Source organism: Agelaius phoeniceus, chromosome 1 (genome assembly GCF_051311805.1).
Source record: "Agelaius phoeniceus isolate bAgePho1 chromosome 1, bAgePho1.hap1, whole genome shotgun sequence".
In the NCBI taxonomy this organism is placed as follows: Eukaryota; Metazoa; Chordata; class Aves; order Passeriformes; family Icteridae; genus Agelaius; species Agelaius phoeniceus.
This window is the reverse complement of record NC_135265.1, coordinates 23,967,200-23,991,765: the sequence shown is the minus strand read 5'-3', so window position 1 is coordinate 23,991,765 and position 24,566 is coordinate 23,967,200. Positions and strand designations below refer to the sequence as shown.

The following is a 24,566-nucleotide window of genomic DNA, read 5'->3' as shown; positions in this document are numbered from 1 at the left end:
AAGATCATTACCAACAGCATCTTTGCAGAAAAGACTTCCAAACATAAAAAAATGTGTTAGCTTTTAAAATTTATTGTGTAGCCTGTTAACAGTCCATATTTTGGTCTGGAAGGTAACTGTGAGAACTGAGGAGTATCAGCATTTTAATATGTGCTTTCTCAGAGATGATTTTATTTTAAAACCATTTTACAGTTCTAGGAGTTTGTGTTTTTCAGATACATCAAATATGTTTAGGAGGCAGGTAGACTCTAAACTCTCTGAGATGTAATACTTCTCATCCAAAATTCACTTACTGATATTACCAATATGATAATTAAGTAGAATTATATTACTTCTTGTAAAAGCTCTTCAGACTAAGGAATATTTTTATATTTTTAAGAGGCATGTAAATATAAGATCTGATGTATGCATGTATCATGTAGGTAGGAAATCAAAACCACACAGAGCTGGTACCAATCCAGAGAGCAAATGCCTGCTTGCCTCTGCACCTCTGTCTTCCCTTTCTGTATGGAGGGGCTGCAGGGATTCAGGGATCTGGATGAAAAAAGAAGTAGCTAGCACAGAGAGAGTGAGAGAAGTATTATTCCAAAATGTTATTTTCTTGAAGATATTCCAAAGAGAAGATAGTAAAATTTCTAAGAAAAGCTTAAACTGAACAAATAATGAATTTCTCTGTTTAATCCTGTTTCCAGTTCTCAAATCATAACAGATCTGTTTCTAAACATTTTCATTATTCAATGTGGGGTTTCTAAATTACAGGTCTTGATTTCACAGAGTTGACTTCCCTTTCCTGCATACCATACCATGAGTATGTGACTCACTTGTGTGGTTAATTTGTCATGCGCTAAATAGCTCTTCCTGCCCAATCCAGAAAAATCAGTCCTTACAGTTTACTTTTTCTTCTTCTGCCAAAACTACTACTTTAGTCCTACAATATTCTGCTTTAATAAATGAAGCCAGCTTTGATACATACAACATAGTTTACAATTAAAAAAAGACATAGCTATGATTTCTTTCATTTATGACATTTAAGGGGAAAATTAAAATTAACTGGGCGAGGATTTAATGCATAGCTGCTAGTGGCAGCCTCCAACAGGGATCTTTCCATCCCTAGGGGCTGAGATTACCTGTGCAGAAAAGAATTCACTAAGAAAAGAAAATGCTGTGCTAAATTTAGAAGAAATTCCTTATTGCACATCTACTTAAAGAGAAAGTTCAGATTTGCTTCTTTTGTACAGTTCTTCCTAAATAGTTGAGAAGTTTCTGTCTTGGATTCTGAGGGGTTATGCCAAACACTGTTTATTTTGTGTTTTCACAGCTGGAGAACCCCCCACAGTTAGGCCTAGCTCTTTTTGTAGGAGGGTTGTTCCTTTCTGCAGTTGTGACTCATTCTAGAGATCAGTTTGGACAGAAGGAAGTTTCAGGATTTCTATGCAGTCTGGACTGATGTATTCTTTCAGATAATGGTGCTATGGTCTGCCTTTGCTTTTCATGTGCATTGTGATTCGTGTCAGTAAAATTCCAGTGTATATGAGGGTAAATCCCTCATACGTGGCTCGAAATGTTTTCTTGCTTTTCTGGGACACCACCAGCTTGTGGCATATCCTCAGAGATTTCAGGCTGAACTGCAATGGTTTGAACAGGCTTGTCTCCCATTGTGATCAATGGGAGTGGAAAGTACTCAGCATTTCTCAAGACCAGGCCTGAACCTTTGGCAGGAGGTGAAACTTTCCCAAGCTACTCCCAAACTTAGTCACTGAAATGGTGATGCTACCAGACCATTAGAGTGGGAGCAGCTCCTCAGACATTCATTATTAAGGGCTTTTGAGTACTACATGTGTGTAACTAAAAATGTCTCTCCTTTGCACTCTGTCTTATCCAGCCCACCCCTCTCTGCCAGGCTGCCTCCTGGTTTCTTGCCATTAGCTTTGCCTGTGCCTGTGCTTATTCTGCCCCATTCTGCTCTGCCATGCAGTCGTACAAAGCAGTGGGACTAACCAAACACATTTGAATGATGAGATAAATGTCATTGTTATTTCAAGTACTTAACTCTCCCATCCTTGATGCTATTTGTATTATATTTAATATGGGACCAGATCCTGAAATACCTAATCAAAAGGCTTGAACTGCCATGGCCAAGGAGGCTGCCCCATAGCCACACTGCACCTGATAAATGGCAAATGTGGTTTCTCATACAGATTCAGCTTAGCATTTCCCAAGAGGTGTGATATGTCCAGATGTAGTAGGATTTAATTGTCCTGAGACTCTAATTGCTTTGCCCTTCCAACCATGCTGTTATTTTGAGGACATATTAATTTTCAGAGGTATTTTAGGTAAGCCAAATTACAATCTAAAATCCACATAGGTAGAGGTGAAGCAATTCCATTACGTTTGCTGAGGTACCCTATGATTTACATCCATGTGGTTGGCCCACGGCCTCACCCAGTCTTGTGACAAACTCAGTAGAAAAAAGGTCAATGCTGCTCCCTAGTGGCACTGGCCTTTCTGCAAGCCCAAGTATTCAGTGACATCGTTTTTCTGTTCTTTCTTGCCTTACCCTGTAAGTGTTTCCATTGAAAATCTCGATTTTACAGGTTATAAAAATTTATTTTCCCTGAAACCAAACACGTAATGTATGATCTTTTTCATAATTTCCACCAGAAACTGGCTTTCAACCCCACAAATATTAACATCAGACTAAAATGTGAAATGTATGAGACATAATTCATTGTTGGTGATTTACCTATTTCATTTATTTGAGCTTTAGAACTCAGCATGATTATTTAATAAGTATAAATATCTTACATAATTTAAAGAATAAAGAAATAAAATAGTTAAAGAAATTAAAATATTCTTTTAAAGAGTAAAGAAAAACTAAAATACAATTGAAAGCAAGACCACAAAGACACTCAAGTGCCTTTCCATTTCTAAATTGAGACTTTAAAACCTGTATTGTGAAGGAAATAAATTGTTTAAATTTGGGCAACAATTACTGCACAGAGCTTTGAAGCATTATGAAACATCCCTTTTATTGCCTTACCCTCATCTTGACCCACACTCTTCTCTCAGTCCCTATTCTTGTGAAAAAAGATCCTTGCACGCAATTCCCCTTTGAAACTTACTGCTTTTAATCATCCTGGAGTGACATATGTTGCACCATCCAGTCAAGAGCTAAACAACCTTTTTCTAAAGCACTCAGCTTTTTTTTTTCAATAAAAAGACTCAGAAAACTGAGACTTAGGCCAGAAAATTGTGCTGCCCACAAAATTATTTCAACCGAGCACATTGAAGGCATATGTTTATCAGCTTCTATTCACAGAGATTATTGTACTACTGTAGAATTAAACATTTAAACTCATTTAAACTAAAATACTTATAAAATGCCACTCAGTGTAATCAATATGAAGGGAAAACTGTATGAATATTCAGACCTAACATTGTTTTTCATTTTGCAGTGTAATTGGACTCCCAGAAGAAGAGGACTGGCCTAATGATGTTGCCCTTCCAAGAAATGCTTTTACTTCCAGACCCGCACAACCTATTGAAAAATTTGTACCAGATATCGATGAAGTAGGCAAAGACTTGCTTCTTGTGAGTTTCCATTTGTTGTTCCCTGCCTCACATGACTGATGGCTCCCACTGTGCATGCAGCTTGCCAAGAAAAAATGAAGTTTCCATTTAATGGAGTTAGTAAAAAAAAGGTCAAAAATAGATAAGACAATTTGTGTTAATCTGTGAAAAAACAGCACAAAGACACTGCCTTTGGCTCAAGAGGTGTCAGAGCTGAGAATAGCTCAAGATTAGGAAACTAGATCAGAGACATATGTGTTTGACCTGTCGTTAGACCTTATGATTAGATCCTCATTACTGACCCCTGTAGTGCCATTGCAGCAGCCACCCTTACAGTATTGGCCTGATGTGAGTACAAAAATGGATCTACCATTCATGTGCTGTTGTGGACCCAGCATAAAGCAGGAAGTAGACTGTAGTGGCAGATTATATCTGCTAGTCTTTTACTGAATGCTGAAAACTTTACGCTTGGAATTCACCAATTATTGCCTCTTGCAAATGGCAAGGCTGAACAGAAGCAAAAGAATTGGGCTGGTACAGCTATTTCCATCATTGTTATAGATAAATCAGAAATCCCAGTCCTGAAATTCAGTCTTGAAATGGAATATAGGGAAATGACCTTGCATCAGTTTGCTTTATGCTGTGCTTGTTGAAATCTAGTTATATTTTTCTTTGGAAGTCTTCTAAAGATCTTGATTCATGTGAGCTAGGTAGAGTGCAATTCTTGAAAGACTTGATGCATCTCTTCAGGAGCTGCTGTCTCTGGCCAAGGTTGTCTCAGCAGCAGATGGTCCCTGCAGTGTCCTCATGATGGCAGCTCCCAGCTGCAGAAAGCTGGACTACATCTGGCCATTTGAAATGACAAGGGAGAAACACTGCTTTGAGAAAAATCTGTTATGCTTGCAGACAGCCTGGAAGTGGAAGCTAGACATGGGGCAAGAGTTAGATTCTAGGAACAAGAAGGAATAATATATGGCCAAGAGCTCAGTGAGTCTGAGGCATGATGGGAGAGGGGGAGGGAGGAAGGAGATTAATATCTGTGCCTAGAACGTGAAGTAGGAAAGAGATCTGTTCCTGCTAGGAAAAGAGATGATAACTGGGAGCCACAGATGAAAGGGGAGAGTAGAACTGGAAGTCACTGAATTAAATTTCAGGAGTGAAATGATAGTAATTCTGATACAAGAAAAGAAAGTAGGACTAGGAATTGGTTAGACAAGAACAGTACAAAGAATAATTCATGGAGGTGAATGCCATAAAGAACAAGGTATAAACACAAGGCTAGGGTAGAGATTTCAGTGCTGGCTGTACAAAGGCTGGGATACAGATCAGGAAGGAGGGCCATCAAAGTGCAGCTAGGAAGATGAGGGAGAGAGAAACTGAACACACAGCATAAGCAGATGAAGGCTGTCCTGTGCATGTGAATTAAAGAAAACCTGTATTCTTTGATTTTATAAATTAGGAATACTTGAATTTTCTAGCATGTAATTTTTGAGGTGGCCATACTCTTATACTGTGACCCTACTGCTTGTTTTAGTATGGATGGGCATTGTGCACCACCTTCTGAGACCCTGTTGTGTCTCATACTGATCATAAGCTGAAGGTGGTATGCATTAATGTATGTATGAATGACAGCACTGTTAACTTACATTGTAGTTAAAACTAACTTCTTTTCATACTTTCAGAAATGCTTAGCGTTCAACCCAGCCAAAAGAATATCTGCATATGTTGCCCTTTCTCACCCATATTTCCATGATCTGGAGAAATTCAAGGAGAATCTGGACTGTCACGTGTCATCCAGCCAAAACTCCAGTGAGGTGAATGCATCATAAGTGCTGACTGAAGATGAACCATAAATGAACAAGACATGTAGCTGACAAGGCCACTGTCCCAAACAAACCACATAGCTGTCCTAGCAAGATCGTTATTTGGAGGTTTTATGCACTTATCTTTTATTTTGGGATTGTGATGTGCTTATCCATGGAAATAATCTAGTTTACTTTTATCAGAGCAATGCAAGGGCCAGGGATTTGACCTGCTCCTGTTGCAGCTTTATGTTTGTTTTGGTTTTGTTTTGTTTATCTACCTGGGAAAACTCCAGACGAAGAGAAGCTGCTGACCAGTTTTGCTGCCGTTTTATCTTTCTAATATTGAATGCTGCCAGTGTTTCATGATCAAGTCACTGCCATCGATTCAATCTCTCTCTCTCTCTAGCTGCTGAAGCATGATTTGGTACTTTATTATTGTTATTCTGTGACATTTAAAGAATGGCATTGAAATACCAGATCTCTGCAACCTGCAGTTAACTGATACATGCGTTAATACATCCAGCTACTGTTCATTCATAGCAGATATGCAGGTGCTTCCCCACTTGAAAACATGGATAAATTAATTTATCATTTTGTTGCTCTATAAAAATAACAGTGATGATGATGATCATAATAAATGTCTCAGCTTTTAGGTTTTTTCATACACAAACGAGTTATTATCTAGCTATGTTTGTGTGCATGTTTCAAAAAGCTCCCCTGTTCTTACTGTCTCAATTTCCAAATGGTCTTTCTGTGTTGAAATGCAGACATGTTCTAGTCCATCATCTAAACCATAATCCCCCCCTGGAAACAGCTGCAAGCATATTTTCTTCATCTCATTCCAAATAATTTTCAGATGTCCAGCTCAAAAGACATGAGCAGAGCCAATGAAAATCAATACAGATTTTCACCTTCAACCTGTTCTCATTGTCAGCCAAAAACAAAAATAGAAAAAATATTTCTGGTTCAGAAGCAGAGAATCCTGTAAGTGTAATAAGCACAGAGAAGTATTTGTGCTGCATTGTACTCTGTATACTGTGCTGCCTTACCTGCAACACCCCCCAGTGCATCACAAGTGCATGAACATTAATGCTCAAAATCCCTCACATGTCACTTACTAAGCAGGCTTGTTTTCTATGCAGAAATGCATGACCTTCTCTCCTAAACCACCATGTGGGGATACTAGCACATGCCTCTCCACTAAGGTTAACGTGCCATTATTGAATGTCAAAATAACTAAGCAATTTACTTGTCTTTATAGCACAGTTATTTTAAATATTACCTGAAATTTTTATATTTAGTATTTTTACCTTAACTAAAATATATTTTCAGTATTTTGAAAAGAAACTTTTATTTTTTTAATACTGTACTGGGGAAAAAGAAGTATTTTAAATCCATAAAAGCTGTTCCCTAGCTGTTCAGTGCATTTACTTGGGCATGACTTGGGGGAAAATATTGGTCCAATGAGTTAACTGATGCTAAGTGAGGCAGCCAGCTTTGCTTTCTCCTGTGACAGTCCCTTAGGCTTTTCTCTTCCTCATCTCTATTTCATCTTGTCTATGTGGTGAGCCAGCATTATATCCTCATGCTTGGCAGAAGCAGGTCCTTAGCAGTGACTTGGGCAGTGTAACTTTTCCAGCTGTGACAGGGGAACTTGCAGCCATCTCACGGGCAGGTCTCTCGCTCCTGTGGCGACCCTCACTGTTAACTCTGTTTCAGGTATCTGCGCTCTCTGGGTCATGGTCTGCTGATAGGATAGTAAGTGGGTCTTACCTGTCTCCTGGATAAAGCTTTTTGTTACTGGTAGACATTTAAATGTGTGATACATGGTTAAATTAAGTCTACTTTAAACAAGCCAGAGTTTAAAAGGAGCACTTGCATGCTTGCGTGCAGTGGCCTGTGCTTTTCTTTAAGCCCAAAATGAGCCTATGCAAAAAACTTAAGCAGCATGAACAGGCAAGTCGCAAATTAGGCCTGGCAAGAGCATGCACAAAGCATCTGCACACAGAGATATCACAGATCTGTAACGTCAGAATTTCAGAAGCTCTGTGAGTGGGAAGCTGAAGGCCAAGGAGCTGTCACAGCAGCAAACCTAATCTTGGCCTTGCCTTTGTCATGCTCTTTGTTCCTACACCCAAAGGGAACTGCAGACCTACTGCACTGGTGTTGTCCCAATCCTATTGCTGTATGGGTTAGTGGACCCAAGTGTGAATAATTTTGACAATTCACAGAGTAGGATGGAGCAGAGTGAATTTTTTGCTAGCAATTTTTAAACACTAAGTAGAACAACAAACAGAGACAAAAGTCAGGAGACTCTTGCAACAGTAGTAATTAGAAAAGGTTTTTTACAGAGTTTAGCACTTTTGAAAACATTCCAAATTTTACCTAGCACGTAGCTATCTGTCATCCATACCTTATCAGGGCATTCAGCTGGTGTGGCTTCCCAGCAACTGCTCAGGGAACTCTCCCAGAGCTCTCCACCAACTAATACAGAGTGAAAATGTAGAGAAGGAGATGATATTTTCAAATTAGGCTTAAAACTCTCAGAGAGAAATGTGCATCTGTTCCACATAAGAATCTGTTCTATTAAGCTTAGCAAAGCTAAAAAGTAGACAGTATGGTTGCTGACAATATTAGTAGGGTAAAAACAGAAAGGAAGGGAGAGAATACTTAAAGCCAAAGGTTAGTGTTGGCTCAAAAACTAATGAGAATGTGGAAATCACCAGGAATTTAACTACTGGAGCAGTATTTCCCAATCATAGTATCAAAGAGCTAAGCAAGCAGCAGAGAAAAACAGGGGCTGGCTTATGGAGTCAGAGGCAGAGCTTCTGCAACATGGTGCTGTATGTTGTCTAATATAGTAGGATCAGGTTATAAATGAGAGCATTGAGGAGACCAGTTTCAAAGGGCTGCATTAATGGTCACATTCTGGAACATCTTTCCAGTGGGAATGGCAGGAACAAAACCAAGAAATCTAAGAATCTTAGCAGGCTTAGGGAAAATATTTCTCTAATGGGGTCCTTGTGGTAGCAAGGGCCTGGATTCAAAGGACCAACAATTTTTCAAATTACCTCCTTTTCCAAATCTCTTCAGGAAGAAATTCCATTTGACATGCCATAGACTTAATCATATTCCAGTCTTCCCTGCCAAACCATGTGGGGCTTCACTTACACTAGTAAACTGAGAAAGCCTGTTCTCTGGCTGGGCAGAGCACTGTTGTTGGCTAATACCATGCCAGGAATCATATTTATAATTAGACAGCACAGACAGCTGTGGGACTGTGCTCAAACCCATGCCCTTGCTCTTCTTATGTTACTGGTATAGCTCTAATATTTTTGTACCTTTACTCATTACTGCCGTTTGGGTAGGATTTAGGAATTGTGTAAGTGAAAAAGAAAGTGCTGTGATGTAAACTCTTTGTACACCTTTAAAGAAGACTTCAGAGTGCAATTCTTCTTAGTGATACCTAAACCTGTATGTGTTCTCTTCTACAGGAGTGGTTCATCAGCAGCTAAAAAATGCTGAATAACAAAAGATGTATTAAGTATAGCTCCTAGAACACCCACAGCCAGGCACTGTGCTCTTCTTAGCAGGGAACAGGGTGTTCTGGGTAATGGAAGGAGAAATTTCTATCTCCCACCAACCTTTTTTTTTTTCTTTTTAATCACTACTACATAACTCTGCAGAAAAAAACAGACCCAATAGCCAAGGAAAAAAATCACCACAAGCAGCTAGTGAAGTGCTAATTGCTGAACCACAGCAATCCATCTGGTGCAGCCCTTTTCTCTTCCCCCGTCCATGCTCACACCAGCCTTCCCATTTGTCTCCTTCAGCTCCCTTATGTAAACAGGTTTCAGTGATGCTCACAGGTGCTATTTCCAGCAAGATTCTTCCAAATTTTCCATAGCTGCACATAGTGTCAATGTCCTCTCCATTCCTATTACTAAATCTTGCTTCTTTTGGTCTCACAGTCTAAACCAGTGATGAGACAAGAACTTTGTGCACCTCCTTGCTTAGGCTTAGTTTTGTGTACCCCTGTGTTGCCTTCTGTGTGGTTAGTAAAATTCTAAAAATAGGATTTGTGCATATTTCTGTGTAGGTTGTGTCCACGCTCCAGGTTTCTTTCAGCCTATTAGTCCACAATGATCAATAATAGAGCATCTTTCCCTGTTGTTTCTGTCCTAAAACACACCAAAAAATGAGGGCATCATGTTTGCAAAAAAGTTAAATTTTGGGCTATGTGTACAGAGCATTTTTAATGAAAGGAATCTTTAAATTGCAGTATTTGAACCTCTTCTACATGGGGGAGGGTTTCCAGCATGGTAACTCTTACTTGGTTTTTATACTCAGTGGTTGTTTTGGTGAATAAGAAGAAAATATTGTGCCTTGCTGCTTTTCACAGGTTCGCTCACTGTCTTTGAGTTTTATACATATAATTCTTTCTGCTGTTAGGTATTAGACCAACTTTAATGTGGAAAATAAAGAGAAAACATGCTGGTTTGGTCTTCTAGCCAGCAAACTAAGAGCACTTACCTGACTCACAACTGAAAACGCATCAGTTGTCAAATACATACATGAATCAGAAACCACACAGTTCAGTTTTAAAGGCCACATAAATTAATTATGTTCCACATATAAGATACATTTGAATAATGAGGAAGTTTATTCTAAGAACTCTGTTTTATAGAACCACTTGGCTAGTATTTTTCATATACAGTAGGTTCAGGAATAGATTGACTTTTATATACAATGTGAATTAGAAGTTACTAGGCTATTTGAGTGATTTTGTTGTTTTATGCTTGAAGCTTGAATTGATTGCAAGCTTAGGAACATAACATATTTATTTTATTGCTTCAAAACTGCTTCTAAATATCAAGATCTCTTTTGATTTTAACAGGATTTCACACTTTTTTTTAATGTGTAAATTATGTTCTTGAAATTAGTATGTTAGAAATAGCATTTTTCCGAACTGCATTAGTGGGGGAAAATTTAATAAATTTATTTTTACTTTCACAGAGAGGTGAACTCTTCAATAACTGACTATCAATAAGCTGTACTTTTACTTCCTTTTGATTACTAAGCCTTGAGTATACAGGTTACTTTCAATGAAGAAAAAAATCAGAATCTCTAGAAAATTAAATGGGATTTTATATGTTTAAGCTTCCAAGTTTTATTTCCATATCCATTTTTTTTTTATGCAAGTACAGTTCAGATGTACAAAAACATGACTACAATTTTAGCAGTCTAACAGGCTGTACAACTCAAATTGAGGTTTTATTTGTGAGCTGTTTATTTTATTTTATTATCTCTCTGTGTCTTGCAAATCATTAGATAATGGCTGTAATACAATTCTAGTTTCTGGACTAGACTCTGTAACCATCAAATCTCAATAATTTATGTAAAACAGAAAGAGGCTTTCTCATAGATTCTAATTATCTAGGCCATTAAAAGGAGAGAGATGTAGACATACAAACTGACAAATATACTTTTGCCAAGTGTTGTTTCTTCCCTTTCGTCTGAAGCTTAGCAAGTATTGCATACTGATCTGCAATACATATACAATGTAAGAACCATAAAGACCACTTAAGAGTAGTGTGCACAAATAATATGAAAAATGGCTCATTAGACTCTTTGAGAAACCAGCTGAAAATCATTACTTTAGCTGTAACACTCAAAATCTTGAAACTCATATATTTTTCCATTAAAAAGTATTCCTGAAAAATTATGTGTATGTTTTTAATTCAGTGATAGGCACCCAAACAGAACTGAATCAAATGGGAGCTTGTTCTCAAAAGTGATTTTTCCAGGCTGAATAAATACCATCAGTTCTTCATGTACTCATCAGAAACTAAAATTAACCAGCACCATTCTTAGATGAGCCTTTTGCTTTCTGGGCAGAAAAACCCAGAAGAACTCTTGATAAAGTTAGTGGAAAATTTGCTTTGACTTAAAAGTCCTGTGGAAGCTTCTGCAATATTCAGTTTTGCAGCCTTCATTGAAAGACTGTGCAAAACAGCAAAGATAAATCAAAACTCCTTAACCTTATGGTCTTTTCCCCTTCACATTACATATTTTATCTGTTTTGGGATGAATTGATGGGTTTTATCCAGCCCAATGTTAATGAGACTTTTGCAAGCCTAGAGAAAGTAAAAAGAACTTCTGCTATAGTATTTTGATTGTTGGTGGTTGTAGTAGGGCAGATTTTTTTTGTTTCCAGAAAGGATCAGACAAAATATACAGCCTTCTTTGAAAAAGAAAAAAAGAAAAAAGAAAAAAAAAAAGCACCCACAAACAGCTGACACTTGGTAAAGATTAGAGAGGAGATTTTTAAGAAACTATTTGGAAAATATTGTCAGGATGAGTGAAAAGGAGCATATTTTTGATGTGAGAGACATAAATGCAATCAATGTGTATTAAATATGCATTGAAACTGATACTTTTTCACTGACTTTGCAAAGTTGATAGGGTTTTATGGAAGAAAAGCATCCACGTATGAATTCATTCAAACTACCACTTAAATGTTCATTTGCACTAAAGCAACCTGTACTGTTTGAAAGGAGGTGGGAAAACACATCATGTTAAACTTGTGATTTACTTTGGTGTCTACAAGGATGTGTTGTAAAGCTTTCAAGCTCAGTATCCATTTTTGAGCAAGCCGAATTCTCATTCACACTATTTCTGTGAATCCATCCACATGCCTATAAAAACCATGTTTTCTAGTGTTTACATGCATACTTGCTCGCATTGACATGCTCATGTTCAATCCAAACAGGGGAAAGTCTCTGCCACTGAATGGAAAATGAATTTTCACAGACTGACAGATTCCTTTGTACAATTACTATTGTAGGGTTTAAAATCAATTTTCAGCGTTCATTTTATTCCATGTTTCACACGTACATCATGTTATGCTAATTCTCAGCCTTTTTTAAAAAAAAAAAGTAAAACCCCAGTTCTTTAATGTTAGGATTGATTTTGAGTAGTTAGATGAAGGAGGAAAATTGTGATGTGATGGAAAGAGAAAAAATGGGCAGAGAGCAGGAGAGTTGGCAAGTGAGTTTGACTACATGGAAAAATTATTTATGAACATAGGGGGAAGACTTTTTTCCAGTTCTTTTGTTTTCTCCTGTCACATAAGATGATAAAGCAAGACTCAGGAATGGGATTTTGGCTCCAGATACTTATGCCAACTCAAGTCGTGAGTTACAGTGCACTTCTTCAACATAGCAACAGCTCTATTTATTTTAATTTTGCATAAGCTAGAGCTTTTTCTGGGTAGATATAAAAAAAAGTCTTATGAGACAGCTTGACAGCAGATTAAGCTGTCCACAGAGACAGTGCCTGTAGTTCAGCTGCAAGCACTGGAGAATGTACAGCTCTGCTGCAGGAGAGGCACTGACAGTGTCTATTAGTGTGCAATGTTCTGCATTAGAAGTTGACTCCTGCTGCAAACTGAAAATCCTTTGGTCATCCAAAATGGCATGGTTTTGCACACTTGGATTTTGACAAGGTTATCCACATGCAAGTTTTGCTGGATCAGTCCATGGTATCAGTCCAGAACCATCCTGTAAGATGGTTCACCGTCTTACAGGGGCAAGTCTGAGGGTTTAGCAAGTGTGTCTGACACCCAGCATTAATAATAATGCAAAATCATCTGCCATGGGAAAAGAAAAGACTTCTTGTAGGTTGTAGAGTAGGAACGAGCTTTCTGAGCTGCTCTGCCAGCAGGAGAGCTACTGTTAACTGTTATTATGCCAGCTCCAAAAATGCAGAATAGAAAGCCTGCATGACACTTTGTTGTGTTCAGTCTATGTGCATGGGTGACAGGGTAAGTGTTGGCACAGAGTGGCTAATTTTGGTCCTTCCATTAAGCATGAGCAACTGGGCTTGGCACAGAGACAAACTTCACAGTTCCAGGGATGGGAAACCTCTAATTCTCCACAGTTCTCTGGCTCTTGTTAAATACATATACTGGTAGACCACTCAGCCATTCAAGCAGTCCTTTCCTTATCCCAGATCATCCTTCTGTGACATTGTGAAGGAAGCCTTGACGAGGCTATTCCTCAGCAGTTTTCCAGCTTTCCTGCTTCCTCTCACTGCAGCAGCAATTACCTATCATTTGTATCTGACTCTGCTGGTTCTTCCACTACCACTGAAGTAGCTGTGAGCTAAATTACTGCCTTGTGACTCCAAGCTTCCAGTCTTGGCCAGCCAGTGATTTGTACTCTAGTTTTGACTTGCTTCTCATTAGAAACAGGGTAGTAGTACAGTAGAATATGGCAAAATGTGTGCTACTTTCACACTTTTTGGTTTAAGCAAAGCAATAAGCTAGAATATATTAGATTGAACATAATGTCCAGTTGATCAGGAAAAACAATTTTGGATTCAGAAGATCATTTACTAAGTACAGAAGATCCCTGAACAACTGTCTGTGATCACATTTTTACAAGAACACACAATGATGCCCCTGTTATAGAAGCTTTTGATGGATACAAGACTAGAAATGCCAGCCTCCAACTGCTTGCCCTGCTTCCCCTCACCTTCCCCAAGAAGGCTATTCCCAGGAAGAGGATTCCTCCCAGCATTGGGTGGAGCAACTGTGAAACAGTCCCCAGCTCTCAAGATAGGTTGTGTTCATGTAGATAATCAAGCTCATTCCTTCCCTTTTGGCTATGGCAGTGTAAAGTACAGAGCCCTGTACACAAGTACTAGGCACAAACAGACCTTCAACACCAAAATACTCTCCTGAGGGAAAGTCTTCCCTGGATCTAAAGGGGGATAGTATGTTTACTGTTTCTATGACAGTTGACTTCTACTTTTTGCATTTTAAACAGCAGTGATATAAGAACTCCCCTAAGAAAACTCCCACTGCACAAAAGGGACGATACTGAATTATAGACATTCTGTGGGAAAAGACAAAATGTTGTATTCCAGGTAGATTATATGTATGTCAAACAGTCATCCTTCATCTGTGATAGAAAATAATCCACCAAACTGGGTTTAAAATGTAGCCTGGGTCTGCAGCATGCTAGTTAAATAAGTGTTTTTCTAGCAAGGCCCAAATCCGCCATGATTTCTTGCAGGGACTTTATTGGAGTCCCTTTTAAGAAAGGTGGCTGTAACCATGGGTACAACAAAATGTACTTCAGAAATTGGATGCTGGCAAGACATTTGTGGATGTGAGGCTGTAGAAGGTGGCTTAATGTAAGCTCAGGGGGGATGTGCTTGTGTGAAAGTATTGGTTGCCATGCACATTTTGAACTGAAGTTACCTATCAGAACATAATCAAAGGAGTGCAGCATTATGAGATTCGAAGCTTTTTCTTTTTAGATGTCTAGCAACCATGTGCTGTTCCAGCTCTGTGTTGTTTTGATTTGATTTATTTCACCTCCCCACTGCCATTCTCCTTCCTATTGTGTGTAGTAAGTTGAAAAGAAAAGCATTACCTTATAGTTTACCATCTCAAAAATGCTGAGTTGGAAGGGACCTATCAGGATCATTGAGTCCAACTCCAAGAATCACACCATGTGCCTAAGAGTATTGTCCAAGTGCCTCTTGAACTCAGGCTTGGTGCTGTGACCACTTCCCTGGGGAGTCTGTTCCAGTGCCCAGTCACGCTCTGGGTGAAAAACCTTTTTCTGATATCCAACTTAAACCCTCCCTGGCTCAGCTTTGAGTCCTGTCACTGGTCATGAGAGTGAAGTTGTCTCTGTTTAGTTCCAACCAACAGAATTCAATATCCACAGCATCTGCCTTTCCATTAAGCACTGTTAAAAACCTGTCATTCTCCACAGTGTTCAAAATCTCTGCCAGGAGTTTGAACTCCCTTCCTACAGCCCATTTGGAGTCATAGCAATGTGAGCAAACAAAGTTTACATTATGATGGTGCTTTTTGGTGAGAAGTGAGAGCCAGTTCCAGTTGACACACAGACTGAAAGAGTCTCAAGGACTCTTAGCCAAGCACCATTAATAGGCAAAGCAGTCCCTTCTGCTAGGGAAAGAAATACATTTTAAAACACTTAAGATGGGGAAAATAAAAAGGTGCCATTTTTTTCTAATAGAATCTGTTTTCTGCACAATGCTGTATCACTTTGGCACTGAAGCCAAGACCACAGATGAACATTGATTCGTTCCTTGCAGTCTTTAATTTCCTTGTAAATTCTTTAGAAGCATTCACATTAATGTATTTGTGGTCCATTTCATTCCAGTTCATTTAAGTGGTCTATATCTGCCCTTGAATCTCATATGAATTTTATTGTTAATACAATATTTTGCTGCGTTACTTTGAACAGCTTTAAAAGTATAGTGTGTTTGGATGCTCTAGTTAAAGAAAAATTATGCCTTCAAAATGCTGTGTTACAAGTTGGAACTGTATACTTCAGAAGCGATGTTTATATTATAACGCCCAAAGGCATCACAGGGTGCTTTCGTCTGTATGTCTGTCTTCTACTTTCTGTGTTACAGTGTGTATTTGTACTTCCTCACTAACTTGATACTCTTCAGTCTGAAGGCCTAAATCTGCAAAGACATGAATACTGTACCTCAGCTGAGCAGTCTCACAGAGCAGAGAGGGCTTACTCGTGGGAGTGTAGTTGCTCATAAAAAGTATTTGCAGAAAAAGGCTTTCCTCTAGGAACTGACTTTAATTGTGAGGACACATGGTTAATAACAGCACCAAGACACCAGTAAATGGGGTCTGTGTTTATTGAAAATGTGGACACATTTATCTTCAAGTTATTTGACATTATTCTAAATTATTGCTATTATGATTTAGTGTATTATTTTGTATGAAAACACATTAGTCCTGTGAAAGGGTAGTTGCAAAAAAATGTGTTGAGTCTTGCTGCTTTATTGTTTATTTGCATTTAGTATACATTTGGTTGTTGAAGTGAAGCTAGCTTCTTAGAGAGGCAGGAAGATAGGACATCCTGAAAAAATCATAAATACGCGTCATACTGTGCATTGAGTTTTGCAATTAAAGTAGTATATGTGTTCAGACTTAGCAATTTTTATTTTTTAGAGAATTTTTGTTTGTTTTAATATGTAAAGGAATAACTAGATTACTTTGAAATGCTATTGTAGAGCTAATTTTACACATAGTGGGGAGATGTCTGAAAAATTAAAATTAGAAAACATTACATAGGCTGCCTTTGGCTTCAGTTTGTTTGTAGAAGGCCCAGCAAGTATCTGTTGATTTCAGACACTTAAACCAGGGGTCAAGTTTGTGCAGCATCTTGTAACTGAAGAAAGTTTTCTGCAGTGATAAAGTTGCCCATCTGGACTTGAAGTAAGATTGCTGCCTAAACAAAAGCATAAAGGCAGCATATAGGTGCTGGTTTTGGGGGGGGGGGGGGGGGGGGGGGGTTTTGTGCATGGACAATTATGTTAATTAGGGTTGGAGAGTCAAAGTATTTAAAATCATTTAGCATAAGTTACTCTTGTTGTAGTTCCACTGACTACAGTTAAATTAAACCAAGAATTTGGCCTTGTAAGTCTACAAATTTCAGTGTCAGGCAGCTCAGGTCTATATAAAGATACTTAAGCTTAGTAAATCAGCAAGAATACTATATAAATTGTAATGTGTGATAAAAATCTTAACTCTAGTTAACATTATTTCTCTAAAAATCTCTATTCATTGCTTCTTTATACAAAAGTCAGAACTGCACTTCTTAGTGGCATTGGGATGTATGGAGAAAAGCAGGATGCTGGTACAGAAATGTACCAGAAATAAGATTCAGTTCTCAGTGCTCCATGTGTGCCTACTTTACACAAGACAAATCCCACTGAAGTTAACAGGAGTCATATCAAGTTAAGTCTGTTTGTAACTCTCACAAGATACTGGTTTAAGAATCTTCAAGATAAGTTATGTTCTCAAAAGGCATTATTAAACTTGTGCTTTCAGGTTTACAGAATACTATGAACAGTGACGACAGCTTCTGAGACACATCCAGAGTAATTTTATTAATTGATATTACACCAGACCAACATTCATTAGCAAATCAAAATCTCTCTCAGTATCTTCATTTCTCAGTATAATTTTATTTAAAAAAAAAAAAAAACAAACCAAAAAAAAACCCAAAAAAAACCTCAAGAAACAAGACAAAAATTTTCAGAAAATTAAAACAGCCTCTATGCTGTTTGGATTATTTATTTTCTCTCTTTTTCCACCTTTTTGTCATAAAATACCATTTTGCTCTGGAGTTGTCTAGGATTTGCTAATTCAAGGAAAGCATGCAAAGCAGTTTGGAGTACATTTCTTCATTCACCTTAGGGCATATGTTCAGCTGGTGAAAATCAGCATAGTCCTGTTGACTTCTACAGCATTGTATCAGTCTATACCGGTGCAACAGTTGGCATGTCAGGTTTTAGCATTTCAAGTCACTTTACCTACATATGCAGTAGGATTCTGTTTTGCAAGATGGAAAGTTATACAGTGCAAACTGTACTACCTAGACTAGCATTGATATCTATTCACAGGACATGATTTCACTGTATCATTTCATACTTGAAATTCATGACGCTGTTTTAATCAGGGTACAAACATGAAAAGGTGCGTGTGTTACTGTTTCTTTTAAAGGTGCATCATTTTTTTTTATTCTGTGTGCTTAATAGTTACTAGTCAGTGTTCTTTACATTCTTTGCATTCAGCATTTAAATCATCTATGTGTGAAATACAGTATCACCTGCAGAGGTACAGAAAAATGTAACAGCGATTTCTTGAATTGTTACTCAAATATACTGGTTTACCTTTTAGTCATCAATATGACATCAAGGGGCTACAGCATCTGAACTGTGGTATATAGAAGTCTTGCACCATTGCTGTACAGGAAATCTTGCAGACTCCTCTTCTTGCACAGCTGCTGATTACCATATATGCATTGGGAAAAAGTACATTTCTGCTGTACAGAATGGCTGGGAAGTAACACAGACACTTTGGAAACTCTAGAGCTCCCTTTGCAAGCTTTCAAACAAAGCCCTTTGATCTAACTGCATGCCTGTTCTGTGTCCCAAATTTCACCCTATGGGGCTTTCTGCTTTAAGAACACCCTCAGCTGGGGCTACTTTATGTTGACTGCATTGAAGTTCATCGGAGCATGCACCTTACCGTATTAACATATTCTTTAGCTTTTACAAGTTTGTAAAGATGGTTGACTGCAAAACTAATGTGTCAATACAGCAGAATTAAATTAAGGCACACAGAAAGTTATCAATAATGTATTATATCAGAATTACAGTCCTTTGGAACTGAACGTTTTGCTGCTGGCAGTGCAAGAAAAGCAAAGTTGTGTATTTATTGTTGGGTGCTGAGGGTTCAGTATGAAAATCAATATAATAAAAATTTTCACAGTGTCTAGTTCTCTTTAGTTCCCAAATTATTGAAAAGTAAAAAGGCAAAAAATTAGTTTTGTATTTAAAACTGCTTCACCCTTCTAGCTATATTTTTCTTTTATCTAAAAATGTAAAATGAATACAAATGCAGTAAGTATTGTATATTAAATACAGAAAATTAGCAATGTTGGTTTCTAGTTTTTGTTTCCAAGTGTTTTTCTCAACACCCTGTGTATTCCAGAAAATCAGCAAACACACACAACCAGACACAGAAACATAAGCACATGCACACCCTTTCCAGCACCTTACTATATACCAATTTTATAAAAATCTACCCTCCTTTATCACAATTACTCATTCCTAGGTATTTTGCCTACCTACGATGAATTCCATTTTAAAAAAATTAAGAGTTTATTTTTTCTTTCAAAAGCAGAACATTGCTGCAGTTGCTGGGGATGCTGTATGATTTAGCAGTGATCTGTTTTTACTGAAATCTTTGTTTTGGTGTAGGCAAATTGTGCTTTAATTCAGCTCTAATGGCTCTCATTTGTCCATGAAATAATGTTTGATCCAACTGTTGTGCTAAATATGCATGGTGGTTTTGTATTCCTTTAGATTCTGCTATTTTCATCTTCATCTTTTAAAGAGCAGAGCACACTTCATTGATTGACTGTTTTTTCTTGATTGGTTATTGTGTGGTTTGACACTGGCCAAAGGCCAGGCACCCACAAAAGCCATTTGCTTACCCTCTTCTGCTACAGTTGGGCAGAGGAGAGGGAAAAAAAATCACTAAGGGTTCATGAGTTGAGATAATGACTGGGAGAAAACACTCCAAGGGCAAAACAGGTTCATATTTAAAGGTATAAGGTAGATTTATTATTAACAGAATCAGAGGAGGATAATGAGAAGCAAAATAAGCCTCTAAAACACCTTTTTTCTCCCCCATCCCTCCCTCCTTCCCACCAACAGCGCAGGGAGACAGGGCCGGGGGGGTTTGGTCAGTTTGTCACCAGAGAACTTTTTCTGTTCACTCAGGGAGAGAAGTCTTTCCTCTGCTATGCCATGGGTTCCCTCCCACTGATGCCTTGAGAGGCTATGTAGAACAGAGGCTAGACAGTGTTAAAGGAAGAAGGTGGGTATTTATTAAAAAGGCCTTCAAAGGATACACCTTGGGCAGTACAAGAGCCTCCCCAAAGGCTACACCCAAGATGGACAATGGATCACACGTTTTCACACTTTTGTACATTTTGGTCCACTTATATATTGGGGTTAATTGTCCAGTTACAGTTTCAAGTTAAGAAGTCCCATCCTCCTAGGTTGCTCTCCTCAATTTACTGTTGTTTGTACTTTTTAGGCCTGAAGGTGCAATAGTGTCTTTGGTTCTCAGGCTGGAAAATGATTGTTTTGTCTAACTAAACTGTGAGGAGAATTTGTTAACACGTTATATGAAGTTCAGAGTTATATACTAATGCGGTACAGAATCTGGAAAATATGAAAGCTAAAACTTAAGGCATTACTGTGGGAGACAGTTTGTGAACTTCTCCAACATGGTTTCAATCTCACAAACAGCAATCTTCCCAAAACTGTTGCAACATGAGTCCCTCCCACAGACAAAGAGTCTTTTCCAAACTATTGTGGCGTGGGTCACACGTCCACAGGGTGCAGTCCTCTAAGGATAGGCTGCTCTAGTTTGGAAGCAAGGGCCCTCTCTCTCCATTTGAGTCTCCCACTGGATCACAACTTTCTCTGGCCTCCGCCCGCTCTGGGGTGAGTGTTTTTCTCATGGGCTGAGTGGATTTCTGCATCCCCCATGGACCTGATGGGATGCAGAACAGCCTGTGTCACCATGGTCCTCACCAGGGCCTGCTGTGGAATCTCAGCTCCAGCGCTGGGAGCAGCTCCTCCCCTTCTTTTCCCACTGACCTTGGTGCCACCATGTTGTTTTGCCTCACATGTCCTCACTTCCTCATCTTCTCTGACTAGAAGAAAAACTGCTGCCCGTAGGTACCATTGCCAACAAGTTCTACCAGTTCAAAGATTCCTGCAGGATCCTGCAGTGCCGAGAGGTCGATCTCGCATAGGTTCTGTGCCAGAGAGTTCCTCACTGTGTTTTCACTGCCAGCCAGGCGGCCCTGCCACCCGCCACAGCGCTGGCGCCATTTAACGTCTCCCTTTGTGCCCTTGTGTCTGCAGCACAGCCGGCTTGGGGTGACCAGGCACGCAAGGCTCGCTGAGATGGCCCCAGCAGCAGACTTCACCATCCCAGGGAAAAAAATACGCAGCTGTGTTTTGATTTTCTTCTTAAATATGTCATCACAGAGGCGTTACCAGCCTCTCTCATTGGGCCAGCAGCATATCCATCTTCAGAGCCATCAGAGATTGGCTGTCTTGGACATAGTGGAAGCTTCTAGCAGGATCTCACAGAAGCCACTTCAGTGGCCCCCCCACTACCAGAAATCAGTCTATGCCAAATCAACACAAACTATAAATGTGACTAGTAACACTTCTGGGTATATAGAAATAATAAAAGTTTATGTTTTGAGTGAAACACAAAATGACTTATCAGGCTCCAAAACAAGCTGCATTTTTTCTGGTTTTACTTCAACCAAAAAATCCTCATCAAAACACCTTAAATACAGCTTCAGCTGTTTGTAATGTTCATTAAGTTCTCTTTAGAGCAGGATACAATAAGTATCTTCTACTAATGTGGTCTCCAACAGCCACCAGATCCAGGAATCTAAAAACTATCAGCTCAAGCATTCAATGACATGTCAGCTTCTGGATGAAAGCTGACACAAGGACAGACATTACTGCAAAGCTAATCAAACCCTAAAGCTCAAATTTTTAAGGATTTTAAACTTACAATCAAAACTTTGTGCTGCCCTTGGAAACCTGAAGGAACCATGAAACTAACCATTAGTTACATAAACTGCAGGTGCAACACAGACAAATAAAAAGCTACCTTTACATTACGTGACATTCCAAATTAGTCTTTAAGCACATTATAAGATTATGAGCAGCAGTCCAGACAGACACAAAGTGAACTGCAGTGAGGCCAGAGTCACAAATACCCAAATTAGCCATAGCTAATTGTGAAAAAAAAGGGGAAAATAATGGAAATACATAACATTAAATAAATGCTACTATAGGGATCTGGATACTGTCTCGTTCTTTATCTCTGAGAGTGCTCACAGCAGGTGACACCACAGAAGAAAATCCAGCAGTCTTGACAATTATGGAACAAATTCTTCATATGGGAATTTTCTTCCTGGTCCTCATCAGTGAGAAGGTGAGTTCCTAAGACCCAATTATGGAAAAGAAAATTATAGTAAAAAAAAAAAATCCTGTAAGCAAAATACTAAGGTAGGAAAAAGTATAAATGTTAGTCTTCCCATTACCCACATAAAAGTTATTTCACTCTTTGCCTCAAAATTATCTAATGACACTAGGTGTCACATCTGATAGCACCATAGAAACAAATGTTCATTTAAAAATAATTTTAAATGCATTGTCTTTGTCTATCATTTGCCTGCCATTTACTGAAAAGGGAAAGTAAGATTTTTACAGTATCTGTGTGAGTTCTCATTTTGAACTCATCAGTTGTGTTGCTCCTCCACCTCCCATCCCTTTGATAAACAAGATCATCTTTTAGTCTCCTAGCACACAGAAGTCCTTTCCCTAAGTATTTTCATCCATTTTTAGAAATCTGGTTTGTCTGGCTGGACTTTCAAGCCTTCCCAGCCCAGGGAAGAAAAGCTAATTGGGGTCTAATTAAAATACTGTGGAGTGCCTAGCAGAGGACTTCCTCCTCCCCAATGCCTGCATAGGGAGGGACCTTGCACCCCTGCTTTCCTGCCATGGCAAATCTTTCTATTTCCCAGGCACCAGGCTCAAAGCCTCACAGCACAAAGTGTGGCATGAATAAACTCTCTTAGCTCAACTTTGGTCAAAACATGTCTGAAGAGTCATTCCGTCATGGCAGATTTGACGCAGCCCAGGCATTACCTCCCCTGCTTCAGCTGAGCCGAAGCTCCCAGAGTCCCAGAGCCTGACCGCTGTGCCAGTATGGGGACAGACAGACAGCTCTGCTCCAAACCTGGGCCATTCTTGAGCCTCCCAGGGCTGCCACAGCACTGGGACAGCCTACACGTGTGCAGTGCCGTGGGCCAGCCACCTGAAACGGGTAACTCCAGAATGGTCCAAATCTGAACATGCATTTGGGGCAAGGACTTCTCCATGCTTCACAAAAAGGATATTATAATAGATTTAGTAATACTCCTCATCTTCTGTGCATTTTAATGCAATTCATTTTTTTAGTTTTCAATGCATTTCTCCAGCATTGCAAGGCAGCTCAGGGAGAATTTCTGCCTGGTGTGTTTCCAAAGTAGCCATCCTTGTTTTAGAACATACCAGCTGTTTTCTGAGGAATAAAATTTCCCTTATGCACTACATTGCATTTTTGAGCACTAAATTTAATTTGAAACTGAACAAATTTTACTTGCAAATCAAGTATAGTCACCTTCTTAGTTTTCTTCTAGTTCTTCACAGGCTGCTCTTGGTTTTACTAAGCAATTTTGTATCACAAATTCCTGTGGGCTCACCAATTTTTCCAGCTCTTCCCAAGTATGAAGACAGCAAAGCTATTTCAGTAACAAAACTCATTTGTGCTTGCTATGATTAACATATTAACATGTGATTACTTTCCTCCATTTTTACAAAGCTGTGACTAATGTGCAGTAATTTTTAATGGTAATGCTTTGAGAAAAGGACATTTGAAATTCTGAGTTAACAGATCCCAATAACTCCCGGGCTTGTCTTAGCACTTCCATTAACCTAATGTAATATTAACCCTGCCGATATTACAATGCTTTCTTTTGCAGTGCAGATGGCTAGCGAGGGATGAGTACACACTTTGGTTTTCCTCTCTTTTTCTAATTTGCCCCCTCCCGCCGAAATAAGAGTCCCATCCTATATCAGGACGGGCTGCTATTTCATAACACCTTAGTCTATGCATCTACGGAAGGCAAACGGAAAAGCGAACACTGCGGTTGCCTCTGTAACTGACCACCAGATGGATCAAGAGACAAACCTCTCGCTACGAAATCCTGCCCTCTCCTGGGAGGCAGATTCCAGACGAGAGCCCCGGGATACAATTGAGCGTTTACATTTCAGGGCTCCCCTTGCCAAGGCTGTCCCGGCGCTCGCCCCGCCGGCGGCTCCTCAGCAGGAGGGGGACATGGAGCTCCTGGAGCGGGTCCAGCAAAGGGCTACAAAGGTGGTGAAGGGACAAGAGCATCTCTCTTAGGAGAAAAGGCTGAGGGAGCTGGACCTATTTAGCCTCAAGAAGATACTTGAGAGGGGACCTCATTAATGTGTTTAAATATCTGAGACGGGGGTGCCAAGAAGATGAATCCAGGCTCTTCTCAGTGGTTCCAAGCAATAGGAAAAGAGGCAATGGACAGAAACTGATGCACAGGAAGTTTCTCCTGAATACGAGCAAGAACTTCTTTCCTGTGCAGGTGACCGAGCACTGGAACTCATTGTCCCGAGAGGGTGTGGAGTCTCCCTTAACTGGAGATATTCAAGAACCGTCTGGACACAATCCTCTGTCATGTGCTCTAAGACGACCCTGCTTAATGAGGGAGGTTGGACCAGACGACCCACTGCGGCCCTTCCAACCTGTCCCATTTTGTGATTCTGTGTCTCCCCTCCACAGCCACTGGGCCATCCGAAGCCCTGCAGTAAAACTCCGCTGCCGTCCCCTTCCTCCCGCCGGGTCCCCGCTCTGCGGCCCCGCCGGGGCAGCTCAGGGCGGAGCGGGGCGGGCGCTGGCAGCGAGGGGCCGGCCCGGCGCGGAGGCGCGCG

General features: G+C 39.5%; 1 protein-coding gene across 4 annotated transcripts in view; it reads left to right on the top strand.

Moving 5' to 3' along the window:
• CDK6 (cyclin dependent kinase 6) overlaps positions 1–11,722 on the top strand; it is a 130,588-nt gene extending 118,866 nt beyond the window's left edge. For all 4 annotated transcript variants that reach the window (XM_054637663.2, XM_077174915.1, XM_077174909.1 and 1 more), the window contains exons 7-8: positions 3,456–3,591; positions 5,253–11,722. In XM_054637663.2, the coding sequence (XP_054493638.1) occupies positions 3,456–3,591; positions 5,253–5,399 (283 nt within the window). In that variant the 3' untranslated portion in view covers positions 5,400–11,722. The remainder of the gene's footprint in view (positions 1–3,455; positions 3,592–5,252) is intronic.
• The last annotated feature ends 12,844 nt before the right edge of the window (positions 11,723–24,566 follow it).